The sequence below is a fragment of the Daucus carota genome, chromosome 7, assembly GCF_001625215.2.
Source record: "Daucus carota subsp. sativus chromosome 7, DH1 v3.0, whole genome shotgun sequence".
NCBI classification, from domain to species: domain Eukaryota; kingdom Viridiplantae; phylum Streptophyta; class Magnoliopsida; order Apiales; family Apiaceae; genus Daucus; species Daucus carota.
The window spans coordinates 36997688-37017963 of NC_030387.2; the positions used below are offsets into that span (position 1 = coordinate 36997688).

Consider the following 20276-nt stretch of genomic DNA (forward strand, 5'->3'; position numbering starts at 1 on the left):
GTATAATTTTGTAATATTTTTTCCAAATAAAATTTTGATATTTTAAAATTTTATTTAAGAAAAATAATTATGAGACTATACTTTATATACAAATGTAGCATTAATATTTAATATAATAGAATTCTTAAACAATACTCCTTCCGTTTCAATTTACATGTTCATTTTTGAGAATAAAATCTGTTTCAATATAGTTATTCATATCAATTGAAAAATAAAATTATATTTTCAAAATCATATCTATTTCACATATATGTTATTTATATTCCACATATGTTATCATACATTATCATACATGGTCCTCATTCCACATATTACCGTAATTAATTAATTTTTATACATTCACTCTTTTTAAACTATGTGATTTTTTAAAAATAGTCATCTAATTTGAACAAGAAATAGTTTTATTTAGCTCCTAGGTATGATTCAACTGTCCCGGCATGATCAACGATTAATAAATGAGGCCTTACTGTTTAAAATAAAAAAAAAAAGTAGATTACCGAAAGAAGTTACCCCTTGCAAGTTCCTAAGTTTGGATAATTTTCCTTCTAAGTTGGTAGAGTATTTGATAATTTAAAGAGGCAAAAGTTTTATAACTTATTTGCAATAATATTTATGTTGTGTTTGGTTGAGGAGAATGGAATGAAATGGAATGAAATGAGTAAAATTACTTGGAACTAATAGAGATAGGAGGGGAAATTTTGAAATAAATATAAGTGAGGGCAAAATTGCTATGATGAGATTTGAGAAAAAATTGAAGGTAGGAGAGAATGGAGCATTCCATCTCAAATTGAAGGTTTGATCTCTAGCATATAAAATAAGGAATGGAATGGAGAAAAGAATGAAATTTATTAACAATTTCTCATAATATAGTTCATTTTTCATTCCATTCCTTCCAGAATCATTCACCCCAACCAAACACAACATTACTTCTTTGCTTTAGTTGCAATCAAGTATGAAAGGGGACGAACATGTCATATACCATAGCAGCATCATCGAGCATGATACCTGATCTCTGAAGGATCTCCAAACCTAAACTTATCTCAACTTTTGTGAAGTCAAAGATTTAAAAGTAATGACCAGAAAGTTAAAATTCGAAATTAAACAAAAAAACAAAAAGTTCCATCTAAGATATGGGACTTCCTTGTGCAGGATCATCCCAATGAATAAAACATGCTTCTGCCCTTTGCTTAGATCTGGGCATCCATTGCAATGTTTCTCCTGTGCCAACAGCTAAATATATATTATTCCCTGACTCATCCCTTCCAAGTTTCAGTATACCGGTTCATTGGAACTGTCACCTAGCTTCATACAGAAACTGCCAACAAGCCATTGTGCCGAAGCAAGGGCTCAGGAGATGGTTCACGCCCTCGAAAATTTACAAAAACCTGGAGATTTTTGTAAACAAAAGAGAAAGGAATGCCAAGATCAGGAATTCAGGATTGACTATCACCGTCACTCATAATGTACTACAGCAAAGAAGTATATAGAAACTGGTATCATCTTACATCTAATGGTGCTTTGCCACCTCCAAGAGCTAGTATGGTCTCTCGGAATTTCTGCCCAGTTTCTTTCACAGCCTGTTGAAAATACAAATTTAGTATGGCAACTAACTTATTCTGTTCTCTAAAATAAACCAAACATATTTAGCAAAAAAAAAAAATAATAAACCAAACACAAGAAGGGCTACTTTTAAGGCAGTCCTGACTTGAAGAGTTAATGTATTACAGGACAATATCAATAAACATCGGTATATCTCAGCAATAAAGTGTTACTTCTAGCACAGATAGATTCACAGTCCATATCATTCTTCTCCAAGAAATTTAATAATTTTAAACTTCCATCAGCTGTTGAAGATTATTCCGAGGGACCTTTGGTTTAACATGATGTATTCAGAAGATGAGAATTATCAATTTGCATGAAAATAGTGGTGTCACAGGTCAATATACTTTGCATGTATTATTAGCATTAAAAATGTTCGCGACTGTTTAGCAAAAAAATAAAATAAAATGTTTTGCTACTAAATAAACAAAACAACGAATTCTGCCTGAAAATGTGAAAGTAGTGAATTTATAACCAAGATATTAATATCATTTCCCCTAGTGCTACCACAAAAGACAACATTGTTTACTAAATTTTGACCAATGCATTAGTCTCCTCTGATTAAGAGGAATGGACTAAAAACCTAAAGCTAAAGCTATTTCTACCCTGAAAAACTGAAGCTATTTCTACCGGTACCAGAAAAACTAGATTAAAGGTATATTTCGGGTTCCTATAATGAATTTGCTCGCAACATAAACTCCTATTAAAGTTATATTCCAGGTTCCTATTATGATTTTGCTAGCAACATAGAAAAGAACTACACAGGTATCTAAAATCTTCAAGAAAAGACCTGCACTTGAATATGATGCTGCCATATGGAAAGCTGACCTTAGAAAAATAGGCTTAAAATTTCAAGATATTAGCATACCTTGATGTCATTTAAACCAGCATCCTCAAATGCAGAGAAAGCATCAGCAGACAATACCTCAGCCCACTGCCAAAATCCAACAGTTGATATTGATATATTAAGGAGCTTATTAGAAGTAACTTTCACAAAAAATACTCCCAGATCTAGATACTCTTTGAGGCAACCTTTAAACACATTTTTCAAGCTTCCAACAGATACAAAGAGATTACATATAGCCCACAATTTGGTGAGTTTATAAAGTGAGGAAGCAAGCATGCAGTAGATATCAACCAGACATACTAAGACTAAATTTATAGTGGAAAGAGCCAGAAATGGAAACATAATAATGTACTACAAAACTTATTTACAAAACATGTAGAATACTTGCAAATACTTGATTATATAAATATTTACTGAAAAATGAAAAGCATGTTAATGAATTGAAGTTGAGAACTAAACAAGTTAACAGTTTTAAACCATGCAATAAAAAAGAAGCCAGAAATACATAAGTTAATGTAATTCCTACCTTGTAACTGTAGTATCCAGCTGCATATCCTCCTGTTAATCCATTCATTCCACCAGATCAAAAAAAAAGATAAATATTAATGCCAAGAGCAGTATCAAGTAATTATATTAAATTGCAAAAAAGTTAAAACATGCAAACTAGACAATATAATTGACAATAAAGTAAAATTATTAGGAAGAAATAACCTGCAAAAATATGGCTAAATCCACAAAGAAATCTATCCTCCGGAAGTGGAGGGATCACTTGCGTTTTCTGGCTAACTCTTTGATCAACGTCATAGATAGATTCAGAACCCCCAGGTACATACCTTGAGTGCAGTTCTAGGTCAAGACTAGCAAATCTTATCTGGATAGAATTGTGCAAGCAAAAGATAAGATAAATCATACTATCTTCTTTACAAGTGATGACTTGTAAGGCATCAGTATTGTATTCTGCTAAGAGCCTAGCAACTACGACAACCCAGAATTTATCCATAGAGAGAGAAGCAGAGAACCAAAAGAAAACAGAGGAACGAAAGAAAAATAAATAAACAAATAAATACAAGTATTGAAGCTACACAAAATTGACAACCATGCAGTCCTTCACTAAGGAGTACGGTATAGTCGGTAGTAGACATGGAAGTTTAAGATATATATACAAGGAACAGAACTACAGAAGTATGATTGAAAGATTGTCGGTGTCACTAACATTCACTAGGATCTAGACTTGTAACAAATGTGCATGACTAAACACAAAGCTGAATTGTGACACCAAGAACTTTAAGGCAAATCACAAGCAATTTGTTACAATCAAATCATTAGTAATAATAGATAAAAATTCACAGAAAACATCATATTAATCAATATAATTTATTAACATATAGATTTTAATGGTTTATCATATACAGATGGGAATAAAACAAAATTTATATGATAATCTTACAACTCAACAAGGCGACACTTTATGTTATGCATACTGGCCAAAAGATTTCTTGTGCTTAAATCCACATTGCTATGTACTTTGTATAGCAACTTCCAAAACACCAACCAGAACCCATATATAAATGCTCTTACATCATAATAGTAGCGGATGTTTCACTGACCTGGCGAAGACTTAATGAGCCTGCACGGTAAGTCCTAGCTGCAAGAAGCTTCAAATAGATATCTTCTGGGAGAGTCTCCCCAGTTTCATAATGCTTTGCAATGCTCATCAAGGTATCCCTGTAACAATAAATATGAAAAATGGGAAGTCATATATTTTATGAAATGAGGGAATTCCGTTAGATATTGCCTACTAATACAGTACTAGCAAATATCATTAAGGTGTTTTTGTCCAAAGAACCAAGGACGTGGGCACTTCCCCTGTCAAGATACAAACTGTTGACTCTTGTTTATTTATAATTGATATTTGTAAAATCCAGAAGTTTTGTTACACTCCAATTGTTTGTGATTTCTGCAAAAAGTCTAGAACAATGATGGACATATATTAAAAGAACTAGGTATACTGTGTGTGCCTAAACATTTGGAAAAACAAAACAGAACCCATATCAATATCAAGGAATAAATTAAAGCAGCTAGCATTTTCAGAAACTATAAAGACAATTAACATCATTTATTCCTAAACGAATTTGACTGTAAAACTAAAACTTTATCCTGAGGTAACTGATGTTTCCTATACGGCTATACTACTCTTTAGTGGGACAAGTTACTTCTATAATTGAAAATAATAAAAGAGAAAGTATCAAAGACATTGAGAAATATTGACTGAAAAGGTGTACCTGTGGTAACACCAGTTTTCCATGAACTGGGAAGGTAATTCAACAGCATCCCACTCGATGCCCCTTATACCAGCTACAAGACCCTCATCTTGTTTCGTTAACATATGTTGGAGTGCATGACCAAATTCATGGAAGACAGTTTCAACCTGAAAATTAGGGAGTTAAAAAGTAAAAGGATTGTTAACCGTGTATATAGCACAAGTAGATATTATCACCAATTGCCTATATATAAGGCATACCCACCCAAAAAAGTACACTCTTACCTCATGAAAAGTCATGAGGCTGGGCTTGTCCCCAACTGGAGGCATTTGATTGCACACCATATGTGCAACAGGCAACCTAGGAGAAGCACCGTCGCGTGAAAGTACACGGCTCCGAGCAACAACCTCATCCATCCAAGCTCCTCCACGCTTTTCGGATGGACGAGAATATGGATCAAAGTAAAAGTAGGCAATAGGACTTCCAGAAGAATCCTTGACACAATAAAATTTGACGTCGCTATTCCACACCTAGAAAACAACATTAAAAAATCATCAGTTGCGACACATTTCTTGCTGCTTGGCAAGAAAAACCACTTAAACTTTAAATCATAATTACCGGAGCCAGACCATCAGCCGACTCTACGGTAACTCCGAACAGCATCTTAGCAAGGCTGAAAAGGCCATCCATAACTTTAGGCAATGAGAAGTAAGGTCGTAATTCTTCCTGTAATATGTATAGCAGCAGCACATCAGCATAACCATGCATTAAAAGAAAACTCTGTTTATGAAGCACAAAATTAACAACAAAAACAAAAAACAGAAGAGGCATCACTAGTATCGTGGAGGACAACAGTAAGTGAGCATTGTCGTAGAGTTAAATTATTGCATAAAAGTTTTAACAGCAAGACTGAAATTAATGACGTTTAAAAGGGTATCGAGATTTAAATAAAAGCTACACAGAAAGTTTCTTAAAAGACTAGAAAATCTGCATTGCACATAGAATACATAACAAACGCTACAGATCTAATTATCATACCAAAAACAATAAATGAGGGGCTATTATAACAAGGCACAAGCCCAATGTACCAGATTTCAGAATGTGACAAACCAAGTATTTAAATTTTAAAAAAAAAATAATTAAAACATAATTATCTGGAGCCAGCCAAGTCAGTACGTAATAAAATCTGGGGCTGTCATATAATTTATCAAGTGGTTACAAGCCTTAAGGGATATATCAACAAGTACAAGTATAATTTCTTTTGCATGCTGCATAGGTTAACAGTAGCGGAAATTACATTTAAAAGGACAGAGATAACTAACCTCGTTTATTTCATATTTTGATTCACGCAGCCTCTCACTCCAGAATGTTGTGTCCCAATGGGTCAGATCATCTGCTTCTGGAGCACCTTGATCTTTTGCGAATTGCTTCAGTTCTTCCATATCTACCAAGATCAAAGTAATTAACCTCTATTATATTTTTAACAAAATCACAGGTACTCTATAACAAGCAAGCTCATGAGCTCATGGTTCTTTCTTAGGCATCTAGCAATAATTCAACTAAACAGCTGTATAATGAAAAATGTATATGAAGGTAGCACAATTGAAACTTCAAGGACATCCAGCACTGAATCAACTAGACGACTGTATAATGTATCTCCAGGTTGCACAATCAGAACAAGTTATAAGGAGTTATTTCGACTATTCGATGAAATTAATTTATCACAATACTATAACAGATTATAATAGACTAATCGTAGATCTGCTGGAAAACAACAAGGGAATCAGTAATCAGTATCAATATGCTTTCATCAGACAAATCCACTTTATTCACTCTACTTGTATGGAAGAGGTTTCGGTTTAAATTGTAGAAAACTCGACTTTAATTGGCACGGCAGTAATGCTTATCCGTAGAAAGAATTTGTGAAACATTCAAACATACTTTCCCTGCATTGTTATATAACAGCATCCATCTATCTGTAATTGGGGTTTCCCATTTAATTACCCATACACTTTGAACTGCAAAACTGCATTAAATTATGCCAACATATTACCTTTAACAGCTGCGTCCCAGGAAGCAGCACGAATCTTTTCGAGAAGTTCTTCAGCTTTAGCAACAGTAGCCATCTTGGTTGCCATACTTACCTGATAACATTCACCTTCTAAGCATGTCTGAAAAGCGAACTGTGGGAGAAAAGGAGTGAACTGCAGGAGAATAGAGTCATACCTCCGCATAGTTGTTATAGCCTAGAAGCTTAGCTTTTTCCAATCTAAGCTTTAGAATTTGATTAATAATTTCTGTATTATCAAGCTCGCCACTAGACGCGCGGGTAATATAAGCAAGGTACACTTCCTTGCGCAAAGATCGATTTTTAGCATGTTGCATGACAGACATAAAACTTGGAGCGTCCAAAGTTATTACCCATGGGCCATCCTCAGCGGTAGCATTTTCATGCCCCTGTTGAAACAATACATTTTTATAATTGAGATGGAAAAGCAGTTGTGCTATATGTAACTAACAACTGATGTATGGTTTTACTTTGAGTGCAGACTACCTTGGAAACTGCCGTTTGTGCACCCAACCCTAAAGCAGTACTTGGCAACCCTTCAATATCTTTCTTCTCAGTTATGAGTTTTTCAAACTTCTTTGTGGCATCTAAAACATGCTCCCCAAATTTTTCACTAAGCTTCACCAGCTCCTGCAAACAGAGAGGGAAAATTCATCAGCATCAACTTTCATATCTGTCATTTTTAATACCGATCAATGTTTTCACTTTTCAATAAGGAACAAAAACTAATGTAACTATAACAGATCTACGAATCTGAGTCTTAACAGTCTCTATTACAAATTTAAATAATCAAATAAGGACCACTAAACTATATATAGTTGCCTAAATTTTTTCCCACAAAAAAAAACTGGATGCTATGCACCACAGTATAAATCTTGGTTGAATGCATAACAAGTTACTAAAGCTTACCTGTTCAATTTTGTTGAACTGGTCCCTTTTATCATCTTCAAGTGAGACACCATTAAGAACAGCCTCCTTTATCTGAGCTGCATGAATTAAAAATTTCAATAACTCAGCATATCAAAGAAGGAATTAGCACAGTCTGGAATGAAGAATATGTATGGTTTAAACTCTTGAAAATAAGCATCAAGTTTAATGTGCAGGTCAGAGATAGGCATCACTTCCCTCACTATATAAAATTACTGAGGAATCAGAGTCAACAAACAAAGGATGCTAAACTAAAGTGAATGGATGACAAAGTGTGCTGGATAATTTAGTAAACACTGTAAAATAACAATAAAATCATTACTTTATATATTGCCCATCACTGTTAGCCTGTGTAAACATTTATATATAGATATCACAAATTATAGTAATTTCTATACTGGTCGGAACTCACATTCCACTATACGCTTCTGAGCATCACTTAGTTTATCCCAATCAGAAGATTCTCTGATAGCCTTAAACGCATTATAGATTGGCTTACTTTGTCCCAACTTGAGCTCAAATTTGACCTTTTCCGGCTGTAAGGAAACAATAATTAAACCAAATTCAATTAGACACACTTCAACGGTTCAATCTGATGTAACAGTAAATAAAAACAAGTAACTAAATTCCAACAAACAGTTGTAAAGATATACAAATACAAAATCAACAAAAAAATTCGCCATTCAAACACATCAATTATCAAATCCGAAAACTTGAGTATATAATAAGACTTATCGGTCTATACCTGAATTTCCTCAATAGCGGCACGAAGCTCTTGAGTATCTTTCACAGCCTTAAGATGATTAACAGCTCCCCAAACCACCTGTAACCGATCAGTCATCTTCTCCAACGGCTCCACCAGCTTCGGCCACGACGGTTCCAAACTACTCTCCAATTGCACCAATTCATCTTCCTAATCACACACAATCAAAATTAAAATCAGAAATCTACATACACATATACACACAAACACATCAAATCACAAAAACTACACAACAGATACGATACATACAACTTTTTTCAGCAGCGCACGGACGCCGGGACGGACATGATCGGCCGTGACGCAATCGAACGGCGGGAAATCGAAGTCCTTCAACAACGGATTGTCCTGATCAACAGCAGCCATTGTCGGAGAGGCAGCGGTGGTGATACGACGGCGAGAGGCGGAGGAGCGGCGGGGAGGGAGGCAGAGAGAGAAAGAGGAGGACCAGAGGGGACAGGGATGGGATTTACGAAGATGTTTGGGGAGAAAAGTGAGATTAGAGTGGGGAGGTTTTTTTAAGTGATAATAACAAAGGGGGAGAGAGCGAGAGAGAGATGAAGAGAGAGATGAGATGCGGCTCGCCATTAGGATGAGTAGGAGAAACGGTTTAATAAGTGTGATGACCCGGTGGTGCGGATTATTCGTTGGGTGGGTCTGCATTTTGTGCGTGCGCTTAATTTGTGACTTGTGATTGACGGAAGGTGTATGAACCGTATAGGTCTAGACCAGAGGATCAGAATCTCGAATGACTTAGAGCATCTCCAACAGACTCTTAAAATCACTCTTAAATATAATATAAATTATTAGTTCTTAGCAATTTAGTGTATATGTACTCCAACAATGTTCTTTATATCTACTCTTTATTTATTTTTATATTATTAAAAGTACATTGAACTCATAAAAAGACAAAAGAAAGTGGAAAAAAAGAGAGTAAGTGGAACAAACTTATAATAAAATATTAGTTAAGAGCTATCTAGTGGCTCCTACAATTGAGGAGAGAGAAGAGACTCTTAAGCTTTTAAAGAGTCTCTTGGAGCTCAAAATTTGACATGGCTCTTTATTTTTTAATTTAAGAGCTCAAATAAAGAGCTTATTGGAGATGCTCTTACAAATTTATTTTGATAAATTTGATCTACTGTATGCTGTATTTTACTTTAGGATATGAAATCGTAATAATTAAGTCATGGTAAATTTTTTATTAATTTTTTTTTATTTTATCCATGTTGAAAATATAAAAAAATATATAGAGAGTTCCCATTTATAATGGAATTTTAAAGTACAAATTCGTTAAAATTGAATATAATATAATGTAGTGGTTACAATTTTTTTTCATATGCAGAACAATGATCTTGATGATTATTAAAATTGAAGAGTATTCATGATTAATTTGATGTTCAAAATTTCTCATAAATGATAAATTATTTATACCAGCTTTAAACTTATTTGATGCACTAGTTCTTATTATTATATTAGATTATTATTATTATTATTATTATTATTATTATATACTATAATATGTACGTGAATAATAATCTTTATTTATTATTGTATCATATACATTCTTATCGTATGTTCAAATACGGCGGACTTAATATTTACTATTTTAATTTTAATAATATGATATTTTTGGTAAAATGTCTGACAAATGAGATTGTCATTTATTTTAAGAAAAAAATGGCGGAATGACTATTTTCTCTTCTCCCATGATCTTCTAAAAATGGGCGAGAAATTATTTTGGATAAACATGCAAAGTTTTAAATTATTAACTCTTTCTCTCTTTTTTCTATAAAAAAAATTAGATCATAAGGCAAATCTGAGATCATAAATGTGCATAGTGCATGACAAATAAGTTCTTTTGAAGTGATATATAGAAATTTAAAATTCAGATATGATTACTGAATCAATTAAAGAATCTTCCGTTACGGGTGCAAAATTTTACTACTTTTACTTCTTTTTTAGGAAAATCTTAGAAACTTAATGATCCATTAAATTCACAATTTCCCAGCAGATAACTCTAATGCCGCGGGGCATGACCTTTTATATTATGAGTATCCAGAGATGCGAACAAATAACCTCTCTATAATCCTCAACACTCTCAGAACAATTTTTCATATTTTCCCCAGTTCTATTCCCAATTGTTAATGGGGTTTTGTAGCATCCTGTAGTATAAACCTGTTTAGCAATTCAATACAGTTGTGCTTTTCCAACCAAAAAAACACACAAAAGAAGGGATTTCTACTAGTGCGTGGTGTCGGATTCTGTTGGCTCCAACTTCGCGAACAAAAATTTCCACGAATAAAAATTATTCATTCAAATAAAAAGTAATTATTAGCATGTGCCCGTGAAACAATTATAGAATCCTCCATATCCACTTTTAGAGTTTTAGTTACGAAAAGCTTACTACTTTTATTGTGAAAGGCTGTACTTGATGCATCAACTTTGAACTTTTTACTTATGACACTGACAAAAGCTTGTACTTAAGTAACTTATCAAGTGTCAACTAAACTGAGGAGATGGCAATTCAGAGAAATGAAAAAAGGCATCGACCATATCACAGCGAAGGGAATATTGAGTAGCAAACTCGAGATGATGGCATAATGCTAAGTTTATTACTGATTTCAGAGGTTCAAAGACATATACATATACACTGGAGATATTCTTGTTCAGTATAATGATGTACATTGTAGACAGAAGCAGTGACAGTCATGTCCGAGCCTTATGTACTGCCATTGCTAGCCATTCACCTCCATAGATCAAGCGGTATCATGGTATCTTTCTTCAGGTGCCTGTCCAAACAAATTTAGTAATAGTAAATGTCTTGAGATAGGAACAGGTTCACCGTGTGAATTCGTAACTTGAGTATGATAATAGGAAGCAATACGCAATCTTATCAACTGAATGTTAGCATGGCATACCTGGCAAGTAACTCTCCTACTTAGTTCTTGTATTTCATACTTTCTTTCTCAAATCCAATGGTTGGAAATTGTTTTGCGTACTCCTCTACATCATGGCGGAGCTTTGAGATCTCAGATTGGATGGGGGCACTGGATTCCATTGCAGCCACAAAGTCTTTCAACTTTGTTCCTGGAACAAGAAAAGAGAAGCATGTTCTGTAAGTTGACATTTCATTTTTAGTGAGAGGTTTCAATTTTACTTTGTTCAACCATGATTGAGTTTGGTAAAATAGTGATCGACATTGTATGTTAAACTCCAAAATGCCTCCAATTCTAGTAGATGGACCTAAATTAGTCACCTAGAAATGACTTCCAACAAGAAAATTGGCTTCTTAATATCATTTTAGTTCTCCAGTAGATTTTGCAGGCAAATTGAAAGAACAACTGTGTAATTTCCTTGATCTATGGTTGTTTGTAAAATACAGAATGGAATATCAATATGGTTTTGTACATATAAGCAGTATTTATAAAGTTGTAATGGTCGAACTATATGGACTAAGATTTTTGACAATACAGTCTTCTACTTTAAAATAGTATTACCACACAAAAATGGTAGAAGATATACACAAAGCATAACTGCAAAAAAAAAAAATTCTAGATAGGTTGAGTACCTTTAGCTTCAGATTTTATCTTCAGTGCCAACTTCACAGCACTGTCGAAGAACTCTGCCACTTTAGCAAAGTCTTCTTCAATAAATCCCCTTGAAGTAAGAGCAGGGGTCCCTAAAGTAAACAAGATTTTTTAGGTGTTAGTGAAGGAAGCATTTCATAATAGAACCTGTAAGTAAAAATATTATCTACCCATTCGGATGCCACCAGGAACCATGGCAGACACATCTCCAGGAACGGTATTTTTGTTGGCTGCAATATGAACAGCTTCCAGCACCTTTTCAACCCTGGACCCATCAATACCCTGTAGAAGTATAAATTCAAATAAAATATGTATTCTTTTCACAATTAAATTAGCAAGTTCACATCATATAAAAGGAGCAGTAATTATTCAGACTTGAATACAGGAAAATCTTTTCACAATTGAAAGAGAATTTTTTTTTGTCAGATCACTGGAGCTGGCAGAAGAGAAAAATAAGTAATCCAATTTTGAATCATGAAGCTCAAATTCTCTAGGACTAGTGGACGAAAAAAATAGAGCTCTCATTGTCATTTACCTTGGGTTTCAGATTCACTAAAACTAAGTGATTGTCGGTTCCCCCAGAAACAAGTTCATAGCCCCTCTTCATCAAAGTCTGCAAGAGAGGATATTAATTCATTACCATTTACCAAACTGGAATATGTTTTCTTAAATGCCAACTGAATCCAGTAACATTGCAAATATTAAAGGCAAAATATTCTCTAGGTACAAGATCAAAGATAAGACAGCAATACAAAGATTTCATTCGTCACACCTGTGCGAACTTGGAGCAATTACTGAGGACTTGTTCTTGGTAGGCCTTGTATTCTCCAGTTGTTGCCTGCATTCCATCACGAGTTAGGGACAATAACTTTGAACTTACCAATCACAGATAAAGGCATACTTCCTCTGATCAGAATAGTTCAACGGAAAGGAGTTAAAGAAAAGACTGATGGTATTATGACCTCTCAAGTACCAGTAGGATCATTAACTTGCAAGTTTTTTAGTGTATAAAACCCAGTTCTATAATACTACGGCACAAACAATATCACCCTTTTTCCTTTTAAATCAATATGTTCTGTAATGCTATTGATTTAATAAAAAAAACATACAATACAATACATTATGATTGCAAGAATTTCATACACAGACTGTCCCTTCAAAGTAATTTTCTTGAAAAAATTCAATTTGTCAGCTCTTACCTGTTTCAATGCAACTGCCAAGCCAGTGATTGTGTGGTTGTGTGGGCCACCTTGAAGTCCAGGGAACACAGCCATATTAATTTTGTCTTCGAAATCATACATCACCTGTAATAATATACCAATTATCAATGTTACCTTAACAACACGGTTGATAATGTATAGAGCTCAAACAAGAGAGAAAGAGAGCTAAAAGCAGGAAGATACAATGGAAGAATTAATATTATTTTTGACTAACCTCCTTGCCTTGTTTGGTAACCTCTTTCAGCCCTTTCCTGTAGAAGATCATGGCACCACGAGGCCCACGAAGAGATTTGTGTGTTGTGGTGGTCACAACATCTGCATAATCAAAGGGTGATGGGATGACACCAGCTGCAACTAACCCACTGATGTGTGCCATATCCGCCAACAGAATTGCTTTCTGCTTGTCACAAACCTGTCGTACGAATGGACTTTTAAGAACTTGAAGCCTCTTTCTCTCAGATCAGTAATACACCCTTCAGACACAATATTTACATTCAAGAATAAACTTGCATTTCACAGAACGTACCTTACGTATGCGATCATAATCATAGAGCCGTGCATAGGCACTGGCACCAGCAACTATCAATTTTGGTCTGAATAGTGTTGCACTTTTTTCCATCTGCCATTTTAGAGAAAAGGTAACATCCTTCTATCAGATCTAGCAGATACAAGTCTACCAAGTACTGAGTTGCTCATATGGTTATAACGATAAAGTAACTTCCTGTATGCAAATATACTTGCTTAGCTAACGAGACAGTATTTTTTGAGGTGTTATACTTAATTTTGTTTGATATCATTATCTTCTATTTACTTTTTCTTTTCCCCCCTTCTTGTTTTTTGTTTAGAATGGCCTTCTATCGGAAGACACCACCAATCTTAAAGTTTGCATGTAACCGATATCCTATTCTCCATTTTTTTTCACCTTCAAAGTGGCTAGTATTATAGTTAAGTTGTTTCTTTTATCTTAGAAGTTATCATCTAAGAAGCTAGAAACATCAAGAAGAGGAACCGCAGATTTGACTGGTGGAATAAATGATGAAGATAATAGCTTGATAGAAGTGCTATACAAGAGAGTATGTATAAAGGAAGATGGAAGGTTACCTGGTCGTAGTCTATGTAGCCAGTGCTCTCATTCAATCTGTAAGGCATAGTCTCAAAAAATATAGAAACTGCTGATATCTTCTTTGTGTCTGTCTGTGAGAATTCAAAGAAGCTTAAGTCAGTTTGTGTCTTTGTGACCACATATTTGGGGGGATATATACAAATTTAAGTATTGTTGTATGATAATATTATCCTGATCATCGTAATCAGAAGTAGAGAACATTAATCTTGTAACAATTTAAAATATTAGAAGCTATATGCACCTGATATCCATGGGAAAGATGGCCACCATGAGGAAGATCAAGTGCCATTATTCTTTCGTGAGGTTTCAATAGTGCTGTGTACACTTGGAAATTAGCCGGAGATCCTGAAAGAGGCTGTACGTTCACTGCAACATACAGTAGATGATTATCAGAATTGGGCGAACAACATTAGGGACATGGAAAAAAAGCGTCTAACTTTAGTTGCATCTTTAGCAAATAACCTAATATCTATGTGGCTATTATAGATCAACAAGATATTCTACCTCCCCATTTTGCTGGATCCAACCTAAATGCTTCCAGAGCACGCTTCTGACACAATCTTTCTGCCATGTCAATATATCTGGGGAAAATAAAGCATCAACGGATTTCAGTAATGGAACTGACCGATTGAATCATGACCATATCTGCTATTCTGATATCAAAATTTAATATGAGGCAAAATTGGAACAGCTTAACACTTTTTTCTTTATAATTCTCGTGTGCATACTCCAGTTCAAGCTTTATCTAAGTAGCCAGTTACTATATTAATGTATGTCAATGAATTAATATTTTTAAGAAAACATATAATCTGCGTACTCATTTCCTCCATAGTATCTAGCACCCGGATATCCTTCACTGTATTTGTTAGTCATAACCGATCCAACTGCTTGCATCACTGACAAAGAAGTGAAATTCTCGGATGGTATGAGTTCCAGCCCCTTCAACACAATATCAAAGTTTCAGTATGAGCTCAAAATAAAGTACTGTAACATTTCCATAAGCTTTCTTCTTACTTGAGAAAAATAGAAATACGAGTGACTAATACCTCAAGCGGAGGACAATCCAGTAAGAGGCACCGGGGGCACGTGTCCCCCCTAAATTCTTTTTTTGACATTTTCTCACAATTTTAAAAATTTTGCAAAATTGTAGAAGTACCCCGGGAAATTTTGAAAATATACAGGTCTTTTTTAAAATTTTGCTTGGTGCCCTCTTACAAAACAATCCTAGATCCGTCCCTAACCTCAAGTACAAGTTTCTTATCTTATCTGATAAAATGAACATAGAGCTAGTACCTTCCACTGTCTCGCTTTCTCAAGTTCAATAATGTCAGCAATCTCGGGATCAACGACCTCGATTGAAGCATTCAATTGTTTAGGCCACTGTAATAATAGAAATACTACAGTCAAGCCATGGAAAGGGGAAAAAAATATAGAATACAGTGCAGCAAAAAATAATTAGTCTAGCAATCTACGAGTAACTAGACATAAAAATTAAAAAGAAAAAGAAAAAGCAGGACAATATATTACCGTAACACCAGGGTGTTCTTTGTCATACACAGCTTCACTAGGCAAAGATGACTACACAAAAACACAACAAAAAAAAAGTAACTTAAATTAAATTAAGCATGCGAATAAAGCGAAGAAGAAGAAATGAGTTTAGAAGGTACCATGGAATACAGAGAGCCTCCATTAACGAGACGTCGAGCCGGTTTGTCAGCAAGGGAAGAAGAGAGCTTACGGAGCGCCAGAGCCATTGCCATTTTTAGTTTCTGAGTGTGAAACACACAGACAGGCTTACTTTAAAAAAAATAAAAAAATGAAGGATAATGAGGAATATATTTTACGGGGGAGATTAGATTTCGGTGGTGGAAGAAAATCGGGATAATATTTCTGGTGGGTGTGGATTTGCAGGAGACAGAAGGATGATGATATTTTGGGAGTATTTTCTTTTAACTTATTATTATCAACGTAGCTTCAAGCAAGACCAACGGTTACCGGTAAAATGGCGCCCACCAAAAATTTTTACGAGGTAAAAATTCTGTTTTACTTTTACCGCCGTAAACAGATTGGTGAAGTAGGTAAAGTCGGTGAATTTCGATCCGGACAATTATATAGGAGTATCTCAATGATAAAATCAACAGAAAGATAATCAAGTGAAAATTATAATTCTGTAACCGAGTTAATATTCTTTTCCTTCGTTCATTATACATGATCAAAATTAACTTCTCATATATATTTAGAGCAACTCCAAGAATGTTATGCATTTCTATTAGCTATAATATAATATATTGATAATCATCTAAAATTATAGTTAAGGGGTCCTAAATTCACTCCAATGGTGTTATGTATAATTATAATATCTAAAATTATAAATAATGAGTTTAGAGATTTTACAAATGTAACCACCCCAATTGTAGTCATTTATATTTTTTTACTAAGAGGTAATGGTTGGAGTGCTTACCTTTTTATATAATATCTAAATAGTGCCACTGGATGCCAACTAGATGTCATGTAGATAATTTAGTTAATGGTTTTAGTTTGGAGCTGCTCTTAGAGGAGGTATAAATAGTACGGAGTATTATTAAGTTTTTACAAATAAGAGAGTTTAAAAGTGTTACGCAGATTATGTAATATATTTTTATTTTAAACAACCATCATTGCTGAATTAATAATATTTTAAGTATGATTTTTTAATTGATCTTACAAAATGAAAACGAAAACTATGCTATACCAGGAGTAAATTTCAACCGGTAGTATTATATTAAAATTCATGCTCAGTGTTATTAAGAAATCGATAATTGAACTTAATCGTTGACAAATAATTTGAGAGTTAATTAGTTAAAATAGTCAAAATTATTAAAAATTTAACTTTGGAGGAATTACTTGGATAATTCTCGTGATCAAAATGATTAATCATAAAATTATGTGGTATTATTTTAATAATTATATAAAATATACATGATTTGATATGATGAGTTTGATCTAAAAATTTTGGTTTTGAATTCAGTATAATTCTAATTTCTAGGGATGAAAATTTTATGATTTGAATTTGAGTTCTAAAAATTCCAATCTGACATCCGCCGTCTCCCGCATCATTCAAACACTACTACTCCCTCCGTCCACTCAATGTAAAAATATATATAAAGTAGGAGAAAAGAAAAAAAAAAAGTTGAAGTGGTGAGACTCACTAATTTTTTTATATAAGAAGAAAAAATGGTAAAATGGTGGAACCCATTAACTATTTTAGAAAAATTTTGTAGATGGATGGGACGGCCAAATAAAAAAACCGTAAAGAATCTGGGACGGAGGAACTAAGTAACAGAATGCTGACAAGAATAGTCCTGTATCATTGACACCCGCTCAGTATTTCTTGGTGGTAGGGCTGCACATGGGCTGGGTTGGGCCGGTTTCGGCCATTCAAGCGACCCAACCCATTTAGTACGGGTTAGAAAAATTTAACCCATTAATCATAAAAAGAATTAGAAACCCAACCCTACTAATTGTAAGACGGGTTGGGTTGGTTAGGGTAGGGTTGATCGGGTTGAAAAATTTGCAACCAAAAATAAGTAAATATAGTTCCGTAAGCAACCAAAAATATTCTACTCCCCCTGTCTCTTATTACTTTTCCTGTTTCTCTCTAGCACGTTTGCCAATACACACTTTTGATCCTTAATATCATTAATTTTGTATTAGTATTAAATATAAAAACTTCATTGTATTAAAGTACTCGTGAATACGAATCCAACAAGATCACTCACGACTATATTTAGTCTTATAGATTAGACGTAAATTAGTAATTAGTCTCATGTTATGAATAGTCTCGACATATCAAACGAGAAAAGAATAAAGAAACGGAGGGAGTATCAGAGTGTTAAAGATATATTTTGACCGGGTTGGGTTGGTTTAGGGTTTTTAAAAGTCATATTTCGACCCAACCCATTATAAACGGCTCAAGCAAAAACAACCCAATTAACCCACGGTTTGGAATGGGTCGGGTTAGTCGGCCTAGTTCAAGGTTGGGTTGGGTTGGTTTGAACGGGTTGGACAACCCATGAGCAGCCCTACTTGGTGGAAGTGCTCTAATATTGACATTCTGAAACTCCACTAGAAGGCCGCGCAGATTTATCACCATATTTTTTGCAACGAAATGACAAAAGTTGTTTAAAGTCTGGTTTATCTAGCTTAACTGGACGCCACTCTAATCTCCCTTCCCTTAATCCTATTTTTTATTAAGTTTAAAGTTTGGAAATGTTGGAAAAAATATTGATAAAAAAAATGTTGTTTTAGAAATTAGATAACTGTTTCATAAATTTTTGCATATTTGTTTGTCTTGAGTTATAATATAAAAAAATAATGTTTTTGGTGAGATTTGATAATGAAATTTGTAACCGCTACAAAAGCTGAAAAGCAGTTTTTTTAAAAGCATAGGAGGATCTCCTTTTTCTAAAAACAGCTTTCAATTAAAAGTTGATGTTCGAAAAGCCTGTTTTTAGATTTATCAAACAATTTTTCAACTGCTTTTCAGCAAAAAACTGTTGGTGTTGTGGCTGTCTGTAACGACAATACCAAACAGTATCTAAGATATTCTTTTCGATCCCAACTTTCAATATACATGAAAAAAAATTGTGCCAAATTTATGTCCTTTCTTCTTTCAGCAATAATTTGTCTCTGTATTTTTTGTGATTTTTTTGAAATTTCAACTTCATTCTTACTTCTCAATGCACTGGATCTCTATATTTATTGTTATTTTTTTGAAATTCAACTCTATTCTTAGTTCTCAATACATTAATTGATAGTACATGAGATAAAACTATGGGGCCGTTTGGTCAAGTTTAAAATAAGTGATTTCTTACTTAAACTAAAGAAGTAGAGCAGAAGTGAGAAGTAAATAAGTGAAGAAAGAAGCAGAAGCTGCGAGAAATAAGTTAGGATTCTCAGTTTCTTAAAAGTGCTTCTGCTTCTTTACATAAACAGATCAAGAAAAGTAGAAGCCAGAAGCAGTTTCTGCTTCTGGTAAACAAACAGACCCTATATCTAACTACTTTTTCTTAAAATGTGTATTTGGATGATTTTGTTTAGTTTACAAACAAAATAATCACTTTCAATCCACTTTTTTACTCTAAGTAAAAATTATTTTTTCCAAACAGTTTAGTATGTTTAAGGTAAAGAAGGGTCACTTCCAATCCATCTTTTTACCTCAAGTAAAAGTTATTATTTTCTAAGTACAGCCCCCAATAACTTAAAATTTACTGACTTTAGCGATGATGTTCTTTTTCTATACCTCAATCTCAAAATCATAAAAATCCCTTTAAACAGAATCCCGCTTTTAACAACTAAAAGAGTTTACTGCACTTTGCAACCCTCTACTTTCCTCGAAAAACACTTTGGTACATAGACTTCTAAATGTGTCAGTTCGCCCTCCAAACTTCTAATCCGTTAGCAGTTTGCCCCATTCCGTTAAATTTTCCGTTAACTTTGATGTTAAAAATAGTTTACAGCAGTTTGCACCCCTAACTTTATATTTCGTTTTAGTTTGCATCCTTGAAACACTTTTTCATTAAAATCAATCATATTTCGTTAAAAACAGAATCAAGTATATTTTAATTTAATAGTTTGTATCTATAAAAAGAATTTTTATAATACAATAATATCAAAAAAATAATATGCTTAAGTTTGCTAATTAACTAATTGAATAACTGAGCAAAATATTTGAAGCAAAAAATCGTCACTAAAAGTACGAAATAAAGACTAAACTTTATTTTATTATATTATTTGACAATGCAGACTAAAATTTATCTGTTCTAATACTTTTCGGATGAGCCAGAGTCGAACCTGGGGTCTTCCGGGACAACAGAGGATAAACCCACCACTTGAGTCACTAAAA

General features: G+C 33.9%; 2 protein-coding genes across 2 annotated transcripts; both read right to left on the reverse strand.

Moving 5' to 3' along the window:
• Positions 1-953: 953 nt before the first annotated feature.
• On the reverse strand, positions 954-9153 carry LOC108195951 (probable cytosolic oligopeptidase A). Its single transcript, XM_017362982.2, has 17 exons — positions 8715-9153; positions 8448-8615; positions 8115-8238; positions 7685-7761; positions 7262-7405; positions 6934-7164; positions 6761-6851; positions 6030-6151; positions 5326-5433; positions 4992-5237; positions 4729-4874; positions 4054-4171; positions 3158-3317; positions 2973-3004; positions 2468-2533; positions 1506-1577; positions 954-1385 (listed from the first exon to the last, which is right to left on the reverse strand). The coding sequence occupies exons 1-17, from the start codon at positions 9123-9125 to the stop codon at positions 1305-1307; spliced, it is 2397 nt and encodes a 798-aa protein (XP_017218471.1). The 5' UTR covers positions 9126-9153; the 3' UTR covers positions 954-1304.
• A 1899-nt stretch (positions 9154-11052) lies between these two features.
• Positions 11053-16338, reverse strand: LOC108196459 (serine hydroxymethyltransferase 1, mitochondrial). The gene is made up of 16 exons (XM_017363754.2): positions 16060-16338; positions 15920-15970; positions 15686-15772; positions 15210-15331; positions 14897-14973; positions 14634-14758; positions 14371-14463; positions 13796-13888; positions 13484-13681; positions 13249-13353; positions 12822-12887; positions 12585-12662; positions 12220-12331; positions 12031-12141; positions 11381-11549; positions 11053-11251 (listed from the first exon to the last, which is right to left on the reverse strand). The coding sequence occupies exons 1-15, from the start codon at positions 16150-16152 to the stop codon at positions 11401-11403; spliced, it is 1560 nt and encodes a 519-aa protein (XP_017219243.1). The 5' UTR covers positions 16153-16338; the 3' UTR covers positions 11053-11251; positions 11381-11400.
• Positions 16339-20276: the final 3938 nt, after the last annotated feature.

Excerpts from the sequence above, each read along its gene's own strand:
- LOC108196459 (XM_017363754.2), bottom strand. The coding sequence starts at position 16,152 with ATGGCAATGGCTCTGGCGCTCCGTAAGCTCTCTTCTTCCCTTGCTGAC. Across the intron at positions 15,971-16,059 it reads GAGGCTCTCTGTATTCCATG|TCATCTTTGCCTAGTGAAGC; the intron begins GTACCTTCTAAA and ends GTTTTTGTGTAG. Across the intron at positions 12,663-12,821 it reads ATTGCTCCAAGTTCGCACAG|ACTTTGATGAAGAGGGGCTA; the intron begins GTGTGACGAATG and ends CCTCTCTTGCAG.
- LOC108195951 (XM_017362982.2), bottom strand. The coding sequence starts at position 9,125 with ATGCAGACCCACCCAACGAATAATCCGCACCACCGGGTCATCACACTT. Across the intron at positions 7,406-7,684 it reads AGTTCAACAAAATTGAACAG|GAGCTGGTGAAGCTTAGTGA; the intron begins GTAAGCTTTAGT and ends CTCTGTTTGCAG. Across the intron at positions 4,172-4,728 it reads GAAAACTGGTGTTACCACAG|GGATACCTTGATGAGCATTG; the intron begins GTACACCTTTTC and ends TTATTGTTACAG.